Source organism: Manis pentadactyla, chromosome 9 (assembly GCF_030020395.1).
Source record: "Manis pentadactyla isolate mManPen7 chromosome 9, mManPen7.hap1, whole genome shotgun sequence".
NCBI lineage: Eukaryota > Metazoa > Chordata > Mammalia > Pholidota > Manidae > Manis > Manis pentadactyla.
Genome location: NC_080027.1, coordinates 114,174,050 through 114,191,468, shown reverse-complemented (window position 1 = coordinate 114,191,468; position 17,419 = coordinate 114,174,050). Strand labels below are relative to the sequence as shown.

General features: G+C 36.7%; 1 protein-coding gene across 2 annotated transcripts in view; it reads right to left on the bottom strand.

Moving 5' to 3' along the window:
• Positions 1–17,419, bottom strand: part of PLA2G4A (phospholipase A2 group IVA) — a 140,428-nt gene that overhangs the window by 14,366 nt on the left and 108,643 nt on the right. For both annotated transcript variants that reach the window (XM_036912542.2, XM_057507962.1), the window contains 3 exons: positions 14,912–15,096; positions 4,614–4,809; positions 3,689–3,846 (listed from right to left, as the gene is read on the bottom strand). In XM_036912542.2, the coding sequence (XP_036768437.2) occupies positions 3,689–3,846; positions 4,614–4,809; positions 14,912–15,096 (539 nt within the window). The remainder of the gene's footprint in view (positions 1–3,688; positions 3,847–4,613; positions 4,810–14,911; positions 15,097–17,419) is intronic.

Below are 17,419 nucleotides of genomic sequence, written 5' to 3'. Positions count from 1 at the left end.
GTCAAGCACTGAATTTTATTATTTGACTTAGTCCCCATCCCTATCCTAGGCAATATGTATCATTGTCTCACCTTACAAATGAGTAAAGTAAAATTTGGAAAGGTCAAGCAATTCACCCAGCCAAGAACAGCAAGGATTTGAACACTCAATTTGGTCCGACTCCAAACCTCTGTATTCCTCACATACCACATGTCTAACAGTGTAAGTATTACTACATGTTACATTTCTAAAAAAAACACATGAAATACTGCCACTGTAAAAGCATTGAGGCAATGTTCAGTGAAAAGGAATTTGGAAGAATTGAGTAAGTGCAGAAACAACGCTACTGAGAAACCAGCCTGTTGTCATGAAGTGAGCAGAAACAGAGCAGAAGCTCTCTGAACAGGAACTGGAATTTAGCTTCAGCAAAGCAGGCCAGATGGATCTCTGGGGGAAAAGACCAACAGAAGCAGACAGTTATTAGAGACAGGGTGGCCTTTTCAGAGTAGAAATTCAAGTCAGAATGTGAATTGAAGGTGAAACTTTCCCTTACGCCACAGAGGTCAAGCCCCAAAGTTGAAAACTGTCTTCTATGGAATTGGCAGTTCAAGTGTCTTTGCATTAGAAGAGTTCATATTCACAGTGCCCACAATTTGCGAGCAACTCTGATAGCCCGAGGGGAATAAATACGTGTTATGCAGTGGAAGTGTGATTTAGTAACCTAACTGAAACTGGTCTCTTCAAATGGTGTGGGAATGAGTGATTTAGCTAACAATTTAGCTAATGACTGAGCCTAAGCAAAGAACTCTCCACCACCCTCCTCAGTAGTTTTGTTCTTTTTCATCACTTATCAAAAAGCTTTGATTTTGATAACAAATGCTTCTTGGCTAAAAGTGGTTGTTGTGGGTGAGGAGGCATCAAGGGAGAGAAACAATGTCAGGGAAGCTGGGAGTGTTACCTGGGTCTGAGGTGCCACACACATATACACAACCCAAACCACTTGAGCACACGTCTCAAAGGTCACAGAATTTAAGGAAAAACTTATATTAATTCATTCAACATATATTTATTCACTTCCGAGGCTGCTATTACCTGTGCAGACTTGTCTATACTCTTAACAATGACCATTTGCAAAGGTCTTGAGGGGTACCCATCAGGATACAGACATGCATAGGTAAAGCTCCCCATTATTGAGCAGCTTCTGTTTGCAGGGTACTGTTTGTACATCACCTGATTAAAGATTCATTGCTGCCATTAGGATGGGTGCTGTTACACCTGGTTTAGAGATGAGGAAACCGAGGCCCAAAATGTGCAAGTAGCCTATTCAAAGGCACACAAGTGGCCCATCTGGGATCCAAATATTTCATAAAACCCACAACCTTGCTTCTAACATGCTGTGCCAGAAAGTTCTCGGAAGCTTAATTAAATGGTTTGTGGAAAATCAACATTTGATGTACTAAATGTTAGGACAGTCATTTCAGAATCCAGTTTATTTTTGTTCAGCATTTAACTTCTTCATCTATGTGTCAAACAAACTTCTTTGAGGAATGTTTGTAAAGTATATAAATAGAACTATATTATTCTTTATAGCAAACAGCTTGGCAGATTTTGTATAAGCCAGAACTGGAAAAAAAAGAGAAATGCAGTAGTTTAAGTTATACACATATGTTATAAATATATGTATTTACATATAATAGACTTATATGCCACACATATAATATCTACATCTATGTATATCTACAGATATATGTGTGTTTGTGTGTATCCTTATATTTCCTCAAGTCCAATAGTATATTTGTATATTCCTATAATTTTTTTTTTCCATTTGAGGACAACTGATCAAGTTTAATACATTTCTTCCCAAGGAATATATAGTTCTGAGATTATTGGCTTCACACTGGAAAAATATATTACTCTAATATTACCCCTGAGTTCCATTGTCTTTTAACAGTGTGGGGTTTTATAAAAAACAATTCTATTTTGCGAATGTCGGTTTGTGCTCTGTAAGTCATATTTTTAAATACTGATTCTCTTATTATTCCTTAAATTTTCACCATTACCACAGAAACGATATAGCATATGGATTTCAGATATCTACTGCTTGTAAAATAAAAGAAAAAAAGGACTAAATATATTTAGAAAATGTTACATTCTATAAATTTTGCTATGCACTTTCTACATGAATTATCATATATTTTTCACAAATGAAGGCTGACAAGAAGACATTTTAGAATTGTGGGAAGTGAAGGTTATTGGGGAAAATTTCATGTTTACAAAAATTAAATATATTGACTAATAAACACATTATGGTGTAACTGTTATAACTGGGTGAGGAGGGCGAGGGGGTAAAGGGGCACAGAAATTCTTAATCATAATATGAATTGGTCACGGGGATGGTAGGGCAGCATGGAGAATATAGCCAATGATTCTGTAATATCTTCCTATGTTGACAGTGACTCTACCAGTTGGGGTGAGGATTTCATAATATGGGTAACTGTTGAACCAATGTGCTGTATACTTGAAATCAATGTAAGATTGTAATCAACTATACTTCATACTTCAGTTATAAAAAGTGTCAGACAGGTACATCTGATGTTGAGAAAAATCAATGACAGGGTCAAGAAGGATAACAGTTGTTGAATGACATAAAGATAAGCAGTAATCAGTAAGGAGACACTTAAGAGTGAATAAAGTTTTGAGTAACAATTGCAAAAAATATATGTATATATAATATAATATATATTTATAACTGCACACAATTGCTCATTACTAGATTTAGGTCAAACTAAAAAAGACAACTAGATGTGCAAGACTTCTATGAGCTCACAAATCTAATTGATCTCATGTCCACAGAACAGTCGTTGACATACTATGCTTTTTAGCTTGCCAATCAAGTCTCCAAAAAGACTAGCAAATGAGATATGATGCCTTTCCCACACCATTTGAGTTATTTCTTCCTTTTTCTCTTATTCTTTTTTTCTACTGTGCAAAACCCAATTAGGCTACTGAACTTGGGCTTTCACAACTGCTAATAGTTTAGCAGACACTATGATTTGGGACAAGCCAACGTGATTCCAATTAACCAACAGTGTTCCTAAATGGTGAGTTAGAGATTAAAGAATTTCACATGAACCTCTTAGCAGCAGATAAACTAGTCACAGATACTGCAAGAATGACTTGTTTCTAATGTTTCTAAAGTACAGCATACTTGGTATCTCAAGGGCTAAAAATGGGGAGGTTGCTAATTCTGGCAACATTTCCAAGATCCACAAAAGTAAAGACATTTAAAAGCATGAGTGTATCCCTTATCATGACATTTTTGCAGATTAACTACACTTAGGGTTATACTCACTTCACTGCTCTTTTATTTCCTTTTTGCCACTTCTCTTCCTACTTATCATTTGTATTATCAAATGACAAATACATTAGATACCTTGGGAAAGAAGCTGAGTATTAACCAATCCTTTAATCAAGCAACAGTATGAAATGCAGTCTCTCAATTTGGAGGGATTGTAATTTTTCCTATTTGTGTATTTGATAGGGTTCTTCTGGAGATCAATGAAATAATTCATAAAAAATAAAATGGTACAATTTGGGTAGTGTCATTCATAAGCCTTATTTTTATTTTTAATTAATGAAAAAGAGGTAGTGCTAAGTTCACGTGATAGGGAAGTATGTGACATTGTCGATGATCACAGGAGATACTCACATCAATGTTGTTCAGGGTATTGAAGTGCATCAGATCATGCAGCCTCTTGAATGCTTCATTTGAATATTGAAAATTGAAGGTGGAAAATGGTGATTCAGGGTCATCAAAAATATCGAAATCAGCTATTTCTTTCTCTTCATTAGTCTCTCTTGGAACACCTAAAAATCAGAAGACACTCAAATGGTATTATTTTGAAAACTACATAATATCTCTAAAACCCAGGGAATAAAACTGGCAGATAGCCATAAACATAACATGGGGAGGGGAGTCCCACCCTGGGGTCATGTAGTCTGCAGTATATACTGTTATGCCCCTACCCATAATCCCTGGGTGAGGATTCCTGTGTTCTGGCTGAGCAATTCCCAATTGCCATATTGCATTTCTGTGCCTAAGGGGCTTTCTCTTTCTCTCTGCAACAGCGGAAGACTGCTTTGCTCATTAGGCTGGAAATTCTGGTAAATAATGCTTGCCCCAGGCTGCAGTCAACCAAACACTCTAGGGGGTTCAGATACAAACACCCCAGATCCCTTGCCTCTTTCTGTGTGAGTGGGAAAGATGATTCTGGAGCATAGGTTCTATTCCATTTCCTGGTATTTCCTAGCAGGTGATAATTCAAAATATTTAACAACTCCTATGACAAGGGCACCAGTCAGTCAACAGACATAATCCCAGGTTATGGAGTAAAGCCCCAGCGAGTTTTCCTGAGGTAGTTGTTATCCCTTCAGTTTCTGGGTTGTGAAGAACTCAGAGGATCTTAGAGAGAGAGTACACAGGGTCTCAGGATAGCAGCTATTTATCAGGTAAGGAAGCATTCAAAATGGTAATAGCTGGTATAGCAAATGCCACTATGAGCCAGCTGATGAATATCAGTCTTGCTCCATTAGCAGATCCCTGCTTTATGGAACATAACTTATTCCCAACATACCTGGAGCTTTGTACTTTCTGAAGTTGATGTTGGCGAGAACAAAGTGGATGATGGTCGGGCAATCTTTCTCCACATCAGGATTCTTGGGCTTAAACACATAGCATTCCTTCAGCCCTTCTCGATCAAACACATAAGGATCAATCTTTGGGAAAGGGAGCTTGTTCATTTTAGCCCACTTTTCTGCAAGGAGAAGTTCCTATGGGAAAGGGGGGAAGATTTATTTAGGAACTTTCAGTCTTCATTTGATCAGCTGGTCTGGCCATCATTCAACATGCATGAGGTGTTTACTCTGCAGTAGCAGCATGTTTCCTCGCTAAGATGAGTAATGACTGTTTCAAGAAGCTCATTAATTCCATAAATATGTAAAAGTACCCTATAAACAAAGTCACAATTGTTATGTTAATCCTTTGTGCAGGGCTAGCTCCACAGGAGGCATATAAATTTATTGGTAAGCAGAACTGAACGAAATTATATTGAAGTAATTGGTAGACAAAAAGAGAATATTATGGGTTCTGGGTATTTATAAACCAGGTGAATGTGTTTTTTTTTTAACCCTTAGAGGGCAAAGAATCGAAAGAAGCTGAATAAAGAACACTCATTACTGAATTTTTACCTATATCTTCGCTACACAACAAATTAAGGTTAATGAAATTTATGTACGAAAAATATTTTGAATCAGCATTTTTTGTTTCTATTTATGAAAAGAAGTTGGCCTCTGGCCTCCACATGCTGTTATCAAATGTGTAGCGGCCAAGAACGGGCCACAGCAAGGAACCAGTTTTTAACGGGCATGGCAGACTGTGTGGTTATTTCTACAATGTGAGCTCCTTTCCCATAAGAGGAATCCATACCCCACAGAATGAGAAGACACATGGACAGACGCACGTGTAACGTGACATGTAACGTGATCAAGAAATATGTTCGCTTTTGGCCACTGAGATTTCAGGTCTGTTTCTGCGGCAAGGCTGACTAACACAGCGGGGTAAGCACAAATACACACAGAATGTTACATGCAAACTAGAGATATAAATCAATATGGAGAGGTACTGTGAATATGGCTTATTTCTACTTATATGCAGCTTATGGGGGAGTACGACAGACATGAAGCAGGCTACCACAGTGATAAGAATGCAGACTGTGGGGTCTGTGTGAGCTCTGGAATGACTGGCACATTTCTTAATGTCTCCACACTCAGTGTCCTCATATATAACATAAGGATGACAACAATAATCCACATCTCATGAGGTTGCTATTAGAATGGAATAAGTTAATATTTGCACGCTATTTAGAATGGCACCTGTTACATATTACATGCTATACAAATGTTTGGTAAATAAATACCAGTAAAGAGAGGAAAGAGATGGGAGGGGAAGAGTGGGGAAAGATAAGAGGAAAAAGGAAAAGAGAGAGGAATGACATCAAGGAAATTCCTAAAGAGGGGAAGTTTTAGGGAAATGATCATTACAATCTTAAGTTTTTTAACTGTTCTTGTCATCACATCCTTTCAATCGATGATAGTCGCTGGTTGCGGATCTAAGCTCCACGCGAGGTGGTGGGGACATAGTGCTGAGTAAAACTCTTGTTGTCATGGGATTTAAAGCCTGGTGGGTGAGAAAGTGATCAAACAACCCCTCAGCTTTAAAACTGTGGTAAATGCTTTGAAAATAGCACTTACTCCTCATGAGGTTTGCAGTATACCAGGACTGTTTCCTCAGTGTGTATATTAATTCATGCAGTACTTATTACTGGACATCTGCTATGCTCTAGGCATGACAGAGAGACTGTCCTTCAATCCTTGGAGATTACAAATCAATGGGAGAGAAAAATAATGGATCTTAGAGTGCAGAGGCAGGGAATGTGACGGATGGCTTCATGCCTGGGCTGTGCGGCCTGGAAGGCCCAGCTCTAACACAGACCCCTTGCCTTGCTAGCTGGGTGTTGTGAGACAAAGTGCTTAGTCCCACAGCTCAACAGGGAAGAAATTATTTTGTGGGCTGAAGCATGCAGTAATAATAACTCCCTAATAGCACCTTGGGGATAGTAGGTAAGAACAAACGAATGAGTGTGAGGGGTATACATGTGCCGTTTGATTTATTTTTATATATAGATAGATACTTATTCAATAGATACAAACAGGGACCAGGTGTTTCTCCAAACCTGAAATAGGAGGCTCCCCATTCCATTTATCTGCATTTCACCTGTTACTTATTATCTCATCAACTCACTTTGTACCACTGTGAAATAAAGTTAATACTATTTTCTTCCTGAAAATTACTGTGAGGATGAAATGAGATAATATTTTTTTAACTCAGTAATTTATATTAAAAAAAATTATTCTAAAATAGCACCTTAAACTGAGAGAAAAATATACTTTTCCCTGAACTTTCATTGTTCTTGATGCTTCTGGAATGTTGTGAATTTCAACTTGATCAACTCTCAATGCTATTTACCAAGAAATAGCAATCTGGGAGAACACAGGATTCAAGGTATGTTAAAAGCATCTGTTCCACAAATTATTAAGCTAAATATGATTATGCTTCACTGAAAATCCTACATATGTATGAATAATTTCTTGTTTGAAACTTGAGGAGCCTTATCACTAACTCCCTTCACCCACTCAACTCCTGTTCAGTTGAATTACTCAGCTTGTAATTTCTTGTCTAGCGCTGTTCACAATTATTCATTCAAGATTATTCAACATCAAAATAAAACCAAAAGTCCACACTGTGAATCAATTGTGTGGAACAAGGAGAAAAGAGCTTTCTAGTGTTTACAAACATGACTCAAGAGGGTGACTGATGATGCGTGGATGCGTGGAGAGGAAAAGGGAATTGCATGCGATAGAAGACCGAGCTATTTTTAGAGATACAGCATGCTGAAATCAGGAAGCGATGCAAACTTTCCCTTTCCTTATATGATCCTGATGTGGAAAAGATTAAAAATAGAAGACTGTGGAGACTGATTACAGGATGGAAAAACCACCTCCCCTCTCATGTCTCGTTTCTCTGTTTGTAGAGACTGAGCAACGGTGGCACAGGCTGGTAGAAGAGCAGATGAGTTTGAAAGAGCATTTTAGAAGAATTCAGTGAGCAAAAGTTGCCGCTCCATAAATGATAGCAATATGCCAGCAATGTGCCCTAGTCTAACCATCCATTTTGGCTGCTGTTTGATGCCTCAGATACATGAGATTTCCAGGCTAATTTACGGTAAATGCACATAGTACTAATTGAAAGGATTTTCGGTGGAGATAAAAATTTGACAGTTGCTTCTAAGCTATATTTTGTTAAGGCGTTTTTTGGTCATTTTTGAGGAGTAAAACATCTTGAGGGATAGGAAAAACAATCTAAATAATACATAATATAGAAATATATTTAGACTTTAATGTGAGTGGCATATATGTGCCGTTTGATTTGTTTTTATATGTAGATAGATATTTACTGAATACATACAAATACATTAATATACATAACAAATGAGCTATTCTCTGGATGAAATGAATGTTTTCTTTGTACAAACCTATATATGTGATTTCTAAGGTGTTTCTCAATATTTAAAACCTATCTTTTAGGTTGGGGAGAGGTGTGGAGTATAAACAGATATGTAAATAAATTGATGGAATCTTAAAAAGTCATGGAAGCAAAATTCAAGATATAATGCATAGAAACTATAATTCAGAATTTATTTTTTGAGGCTACGTTTATCATCACTTCCAATAAGAACCATGCTGGCATTAGGACCCAAGGCCTTTATAATTCAATAGGCATAAAAATAATTTTCCATGTCTAATAGTGTATGGAATTTTCATAGCACTTTGCAGTTCTTGTTAATTCTTCACTAAGGGTTTACTGTAAATTCACAAGAATATGGAAGGAGAAATTGATGTTGATTATGTCTACTCATAAGAAGATATCTGATCCTCAATGACCAACACAAGTATAGCAGGTTGAATGGTGGCCCTCCAAGGATAAGTCCATGCCCTAACCTCTCCAGAACCGCCGAATATAACCTTATTTTGAAAGGGGTTTTTGTAAGTGCAATTACATTAAGGATGTGAAGATGAGAACATCGTGGATGATTTGGGTACATCCAACGACAGATGTCCTTGTAAGATGTGCACATCGAGGAGATGACACGAAGAGAGAGGCTGAGGCTGGAATTATGCAGCCACCAGCCAGGAAAATCCTGGAGCTACAAGAAACTGGAAAAGGTAAGGAAGAATCTGAGAGCCTTTGCAGGAAGTGTGGCCCCAGGGACACCTTGGTCTCGACATCTGGCCTCTGGAACTCTGAGAAAATCCATTTCTGCTTTAAGCCACCATGTTTGTGGTGATTTGTTATGGCAGCCCCAGGGAACTGATGCAAGAGGTAAGTCTAGAAATGCTACGTTTGGTAACACGGAGCTCCCTTCATTGGCCGTGGTGAGTCGATGCCCCCAAAGCTAACACTCGGACCGCTTTGGCCATGACGGTGTGACCCAGCTTAAAAGTCAGAAGTAATTCCTATGCAGAGGTTCTAAAATGAGGATCGTGCCCTAATGTTGACAAATAAATGAGGTTTATGTGGAAAAATACACATTCTTTCTCTGTTATTTGTGAGTTTAAATGGACTTTTGACCTGGAGTGAAATACAGAAAGATAAAGTTCATTTAGACGGGTTACTTCTATCATTTTTGAAAAACAGGCTCATTTCAAATTTTCCCTTCTTCTCTCCTCCTTTCCTCCTTCCTTCATTGCCTTCTGTTCTTTTCTTCTTTCCTCATTCTTTTCATTTTATATGTGTTGCTGAGTTATGGTTGGCATGTAATATTATATTAGTTTCAAGTTTACAACATAAAGATTTGATATTTTTTATATATTATGAAATGATCACCTCCATAGGTCCAGTTCTGAACCCTCTGTCACTATGAAAAGTTATTACAACATTGACTATATTCCCTGTGCTGTACATTACAGCCCTGTGACTGACTTGTTCTATAATTGGAAGTTTGTGTCTCTTAACCCCCTTCACCTGTATCACCTGCCGCCTCCATCCCTCCTCTGATAGCCATTCTTTCTTTCCTTCTATTTTTAATAGAATGAACCCATTGCTCTGACTTATGGGCATTAAGCATTTAAAAGAGAACTAAAAAACTAAGCTAGATTTATGTCCAATATATGGCAATACAATATAAAATAACATAATTTATGGCAATAATAACTCTATTACTCACCATAAAATTTAGTAAGGTAAAGGAAACAAAAATATCCAGTAGGAAACTCAGAAATCTCCTATATTCTTTGCTTGATTCTCAAAAGAGCCATTCTTTAAGAAATTCAGTCTATTTATTTTACAGACTTGAATATGAAGATCCTGGATTGTTTTCTGGACTACCAATAAAGACAAATCCTGTTAGATTTCTCATTGGATGTGCCCCAGTGGTGAACTAAATTTGCATGATATGTATCTAAGTTTACTGAAGACTTAACAAAATGAAACTTGACAAAATGAAACACAGAACTGCTTTTCTTAAATTAATTAATTAAAAATATTACTTAGAATCATGAGGCTCTTTGTATCTGGACTATTATTAGTGTGTGTGCCTACTAATCTAAGAAGAACCCCAAAACATCTCCAGTATCACTGACATTGACATCATCAACTTTCAAGGCCACTTATAATACAGATGTAATACAAACTGGTTGCCTTTACCAAAAGCCATGACAGCCATCATTTCATAGTTCCTTGACAAAACCTGAGATTTCACGACTATACTTAGGAAATGCTTTTATCAGTAATTGTGAAATAAAGGTAATGGCTCTAATTGTTTGCTCAGCATTTATGCTTTACTTTTTAATTAAAATGGCATCATAATATCCTTTATGAACTTAAAAGTTATATTTGGGCAATCTTTTACATCTGTCCAGAAATGCATGATTTTATAATGGCAATCCTAACAACACTCATTAACTTTAAAAAATTGTTTCTGATATCCCAAATAAGCCCGAAAAGTTCATTTTGTTCACTTTGAATGTTGAAGATCATTTCTGGAGACAAAAAATGTGTTTTATATATAATATACTGCAATTTCCTTTGTATGAAATCCTTAAAAATATAATTCACTATTTCCAGAGTGAAAGGTTTCATGTTATACCAAACCAATAATAAAAGGAGATATATACACACATAGAGAGAGGTGGGAAAGAGGGAATTGATAAAATAATGCTAAAGCATATCTATGAGAATGCACAGCTAGAAATGTCTGCAGATTCATATTTATGTATGTAATAGTGACTGCAGTGATTGTAGACTAAGATATTAATATATATTGAAGCCACAGTTACTACAATACAGTGTAGTACTGAGATCAGAACTGTCAGATTATCAGGTGGACCAATGGAATATACCGAATAACACCAAACAGATCCTGACATTCTATAATAATAATATAGTACATGATAAAGGATGCATCACAAAAATGTTTAAAAAAATCTTTGAAAGATTGTGTTAAACACTCAGTACATTAAAAAAAATTAATGAGCTAAAATGTTTTAAAAGGTATCATAAAAAGGAAAACATCAATCTATATGTAACAAATCTTGATAGGAAGTATGAATTTCAAGAATAAAAGCAATGGAAGAAGTCACCAATAAGATATTTAAAATGTTAAAGTCATCAGAAATAAAAATACCAATACAAATGACTCATTAGATCATATTTGCAAAAATATGGCAAATTTTAATATCCTTAAGATATAAAATAATAATGAGTAACAGCAACACTAATAATCTAACTAAAAGTAATTTAAAACATGAATAGACCATAAGGATGACAAACTAATCTCACAAGCAAAGGAAGAAAATTGAAGCCGAATTGTGTTTCTTTTTCTTTTTGGCATACTGTAAATTTTTTAAACTTTGTTTTTAATATTTCTTTTCATGTTAGCAAAGCCATGTAAAACAAGGGCTCACACATACAATCTGATATAATAATGTAAATTAGGGCAGATTTTTGGAAAGCAATCTGGAAATACTTGCTAAAAGTCATAAACTAAGACACATCTAAGAAGCGAACCGAAGAAAATATTAAAAAGTGTGATTAAAGATTCATGTAGGGGCATGGTCAAAAAGAAAAAAAGTGACTAGATAGTAATTATCTAAAAGTTGAGAGTATAGACAACTTTTAAAGAAATTCTTGCATAGTCACACAGAGATACCATGCTGTGCTTATAATTATGTTTTTAAAAAGTATTAAATGGCATGGGAAAATGGCTCAAAATATAATTTTAGAATTGAAAGGAGCAGAATGCAAAACTATATGACCCTGGTGTTCACTCGCACACACACACACACACACACACACACACACACACACACAAGCACAAAGTGAAGAGAGGCTAAGATAAAATACTAAAAGAAAATAGCAGCAGCTGTTGTCTATGAATAGCAGAAGCACTTGATTTATATTCCAAATTTCCAAATTTTTTATAGTGAGTGTATAGTCTTCTTCATTAGACACAATGAATCAAAGAGCACTGGAAAACTACAACAAAGTACAATGGTACTTTTTAGAGCTACAAAATGATATTTTAAAACCTTTTTGCAATATCAACTCATTGAGGTAGTAGGGCTCTGATTCATATATTAAACAACATCTTTGACATTTTATACTCCTGTTGCTTAAATGAATAATACAGTTTCTTCCATGGAGCTCCACAACTAGCTTTTATGTTATCACCTTGGAGTGACCCACTGAAACTCACCTCCCCATCACTGCTCTTAGGTCATCAAATCCTGCTCTTGGTTTTCTCAGACTCACCCTTGCACAGTACTTTATCATCCTGTGCTTGGATTACAGCAAATACCTCTTAATTTTAATCTTTGACCCTCCATTCTCCAATTCATATTACTTTCCACTGTCAGACTAGTCATCCTAAAATTCCAGTTTCATGAAGTCATTTGTCTGCTGGAAACATTTCACTGATTCTCTATTTCCTATGATCCAAACTCAAATGCTTCTTCTATAAAGCCCTCCTTTCAGGAGCTTAATATCTGTCCCTTGTAATCAGATCCTGCATTCCTCCTATGTGCTCATTGCTCCTCTGCCATTGTCACCTCGTTCCATCTATTTCCCTGCTCATCTACTCCAGGACGCACCAATCTAGTCACATATGGATCTCCTGTAATATATGTACTTATATAAACCCGAATAACTAATCACAAGTTTCTCAATTTTCTTCCAAATAACTCACATATAAAAGTATTTTCCCCCAAAGCAAAAATGTTATGGAGTCTGAGAATCATGTTTTACCATCAACTGCTACACACAGCACACAGCACACAGCACAGAAAAATGTACCTGCACAGTGTGTAAAGGAAGGCAGCCAGCAGAGGGGAGGAACATTTGATTCTCACTCTGGAGCCTTAGAATCTGGTCCAGCCCCATTACTTGTTAACCAGCACTTCCCCAGCCAGCTCCTGGGCTATGCTCTTTCACCCATTATCTTATTTAATTTGTTAATTTGTTGATATGATGGGATCACTTATCTCACCAATCCTCATGAAAAGATCAAATATTTAAGCATTTTTAAAATATAAGGATATATATATATATCTATTCACCATTATTATTATAGCCATTATTAGTCCTGAGAGCCATTTAATTGTAGTATAATAGAAAGGAAACCAGATGTTGAAGACCTGGGTTATCACTGACTCTTCCTGGTTGGGAGCTCATGGATCATTTCACCTGATCTCTGTGAGTTTCCCCTTCTTAAGCTATGAGATGGGGAGGACAGCTCCATCTCTCTCATAGCATCTCATTCATTCACCCACAAAAAAAATGTCTTACATACATAAATTTTGGTCAGCACTTATATGGCAATTAGAACCAAATAACTGAAACAAAACAAACACACATACACATAAAATAATGTAGTCCCCAAGAAATTCACAGACAGTAGAAGTGGTATATATGTAAATAAATGCAATCTATGATAAAAAGTGCTGAATTAGAATTTTCTAAATCCTTTGTACTGAAATTACACCTGTGGCGGTCAGGAAAGGTCACACATAGGATGCATCTAAAGAAAGCTGGAGGGATTCAGGCAAAGGGGACAAGGACATTTTACATGGGTGAGGCCACAGCGCGCCCAGCAACCCTTCTGTATTGCCTGCTCACGACTTCTTTCTTCACAAAGGCAGACTTTTATTTCTCCCACATCCCTGGCTCCACTATCCCCATCCTCTCACTCTCAAAAGATAAAACTGAGTCCTAACCACTATACAATTTAGAAGTCATTAAATGAGTACTTTTTTCTTTTTTTACTGGAATATAGTTGACATTACAATATACATTGGTTTCAGAAGCACAACATAGTGACTTGATAATTACAAACTAAATGCTCACCATGGTAGGTGCAGTCACCCCTGCTACCATACCTAGATATTACAGTATCACTGGTTAAGGTCAATGGGTACTTTTTAAACTTTCCTTCCCCACGCCTAACAAAAAAACTCCATCCACAGCCGTTATTCCCCCCTTGCCTCTTGACCCAATATGGACATTTCCATACTTCTCTCCACCTGCATTTTGTGTCTCCTATCCACTCTTCATCCCTGTAACCTCCTAGGGATGTGACTCTATCATAAATGTCACCTCTCCATTCTCCATAATACCTTCATTACAGCTCCTAGCCATCAGCCTTTAAACATGCTCAAGTCTCTTAACAAGCCACCCACCACACACATGCAGTATTCCTATTCCCCATCTCCTTCTTCCCTGGACAGTCTATAGAAGAAGTGTCTCCATTTCCTTAACGTCCACGCATCCTCCAATTACTGCAGCGTAATTTCTGCCCTCACAAGCCTTGAAGCTGCTCTTGTCTGGGTCCCCAAAGACTCACTTGCTGTTAAGTATCTTCAACTGGTTTTCATAACACTGCACACCTTCCTGGGTTTTCATCCTCCTCCCACTATATCATAGCTGAATCTTCAAGATACTATTTTATGTCTTTTCTCACAGTAGACGTGCCCCATGCATGGTTCTACTTATTTTTACCTGCTAACTCCCAGACCTCACCTTAATTTCCTTCCTGAAACTTTCAATTCACTGCATTATTCTGGCCCTGCTCAGGACTATGGGGAATCATTTAAAAGTTTCTTTAAGCAGGGGAGTGATTGAATCACATCTGTGTTTTAGAAATATTACTCATGATAATGTAGAAAATACACTAAAAGGATAAAAAACAGGGGTCAAGAGGACTAAGATACCTATGAAGCATGCAAAAGAACATGGTAGGAATGCTATCTAAATTCTCCTTACCTTGAATGGAGGACTAGAGTCACTCGGTCTTGCAGAAAAGTCAAAGGAGATGATGAGATCAACTCCCCTCTGGGGTCTTAGGATCAAGGGGTATGGTAGGTTGAATGTGAGGCCACTGTCCACTACATGAATCTTTTTACTTTTGACATCCAAAGGCTCATATATTTGCTCAAATTCATCAGGATCTTTAAAAAGAAAAGAAATAAAAGAATGAATTAAATAATCAATTTAACACTAGTTGGCACATAAAAATACTGGTTATGTAAATTTGTGAGATAGAATTCCATATGCTTTGGCTGTTGAGCTTTGGAGACAAACAGAGCTGGGCATGAGTCCAGCTTTAGCAACTATAGATTAATTATTGCTTTTAATTCTTAGTTTTTTCATCTGTAATACCCGGGTGAAAGAATCTGTCAAGTAAGATTGCTGTGAGGATTAAGTGGCACAAAGCATGGCAAGTACTTAGCTCAGGCCCCAGTACTGACTCTTAAGCTGTGCATCCCGGCCCCTTTAGTAGCATTACTTCACATTACATTGGTCTTTTCAGGCTTAAACATTGCCTCATATACTATCTTGTTTAAGTCTTATGTGAGGTAGAGAGTATCTATAAATGGGGCATGAAATAAATTAAATTCATCTCTGAAGTGACACAACTAGGGACTGACAGAGTCTGAATGGGCCTCACACTGCATCCCTCTGGGTGGTGAGAGTCCAAGAAAATAACCCAGTCAACACATTCAGCAAATATGTATCATTGCTACTATTCAGGCACTATTCTAGGTGCTGAACAAGATAGATGCATACTCTGTGCTACTAGAGCACATGGCTGATGAGTTCGTAAATGAATAACTTAAAAGATGGTTCAGGTAGTGAAAAATGCAATGAAGAAAATAGTAGTGGTAATATAGCAGGGAGCAACTTCAGTTGGATAACCAGAAGAGACCTCTCTAAGAAGGACACTATGAGCTGAGGTCAGATTAGTAATACATAACTGGCTATCTAAAGGTAATGGGGAGATATTTTTTTCCCAAGGAGAGAGAAGAGCTAGAACAAAGGCCCTAAAACAGAATAGGGCTTGATATGTTTGAGAAGCAGCAAAGAGCCAGTGTGGCTATAGCATGGAAGGAGCATGGATTGAGCTTGACAAGGGATCTGAAAAAGAGCAAGACAGAAATCACTAGTTTTATGAAAACACTCTTTTTATGCTGTTCTTCACATTTCTTGTGGGGTGATCCTAATTCACGTCCCAGGAAAAAGTAATGTGATCAGAATTGAATTGATTTGAGCTGACTGAAATGACATGCAATTGTTTCATTCTGTCACCTTGTCCTCACATTTGTTCTCACTTGTTCTGTTGGGAAGAAGGCTGGCAAAGCTCAAGAGGGGGTCTATTACATTAGAGGAGAGTGATGGTGTTCATCCTAGACATGCGTTACCACCTCTGCATGAGCTTTTAAATTCCACTTGGCAAGTGTTTTCATAGAGGCAGCAATAAAATCTAAAGGGTCAGGCGAACCTGTTTCTAGAATCAACTATAAAATGTAGTTAATACCTATTATCCAGGAGAATGTACAGTGCACAGTAGGAACCCCCTGCATGTCAGTTTCCTTCATCCATTTCTAAATAAGAATGGACTGGCTGTAATTCCGCAAGAGTCATTTTTTATTTCAATACATTTTAGGAACAAGAGATCAAAAAAGAAAGCAAGTCTTTTAAGTTCTTACTTTCTCGTAAATCCACAATCCTCATTATTACTAAAAGCTGAAATGAAAACACCAGTGAGACAATTAGCTTTGAAGTTTATTTAAGTATGAACCCAAACAGTTCTAAATTAGACTTTGGTTGAGTTACTTAAGAAAACATCAATATTCTTCTAAGTTTCTATAGTTAACAGAGAGTTAACTTCCTTTTCTCACATCAAAATTTCTTGTATCTAAAATACTGTATAATAGATGAACATTACAAACATACACTAGTGATGTTTGTGAATAAAGAGGGGAAGGGTTTTACAATTGAGGCAATTGTAACAACTGAAAGAAAGAGGGGAGGCATGAATGATTGGTCTTTGATGAGAAACAAATAGGAAAAAAAAGAAAAAAATCACATGACTGAATGAAAAGGCAGGCCAACTTACAAAAAGAAGTCTTGCTATGTTTAAGGTAAATGCCTAGGTCAACAATGAGAGAGAAGATAAATCATTCTTTACACAATTATCTTCGGGTTAATTCTCTTTTCTTATCACCAACTACCTACAGATTTTAGTGATATATACTTTGCCACCAGCCAAGATGCTATCTGTCACAGAACCTGGAACTTAAGAATTATAAAATTGAAAAATAGATATATTATCAAATCCAATTTTAACTTTAATATTTAATTCATCTGAAATGTTTATCGTTTAAAAATTATATGTGTGAATTTTTTAAAGGTGAAAAATTGCGAGTCTTTGTCTTATATTAGTTTTTATATATTTTACTAAGAAGCTGGAGATTCATTATTTGGGTACTT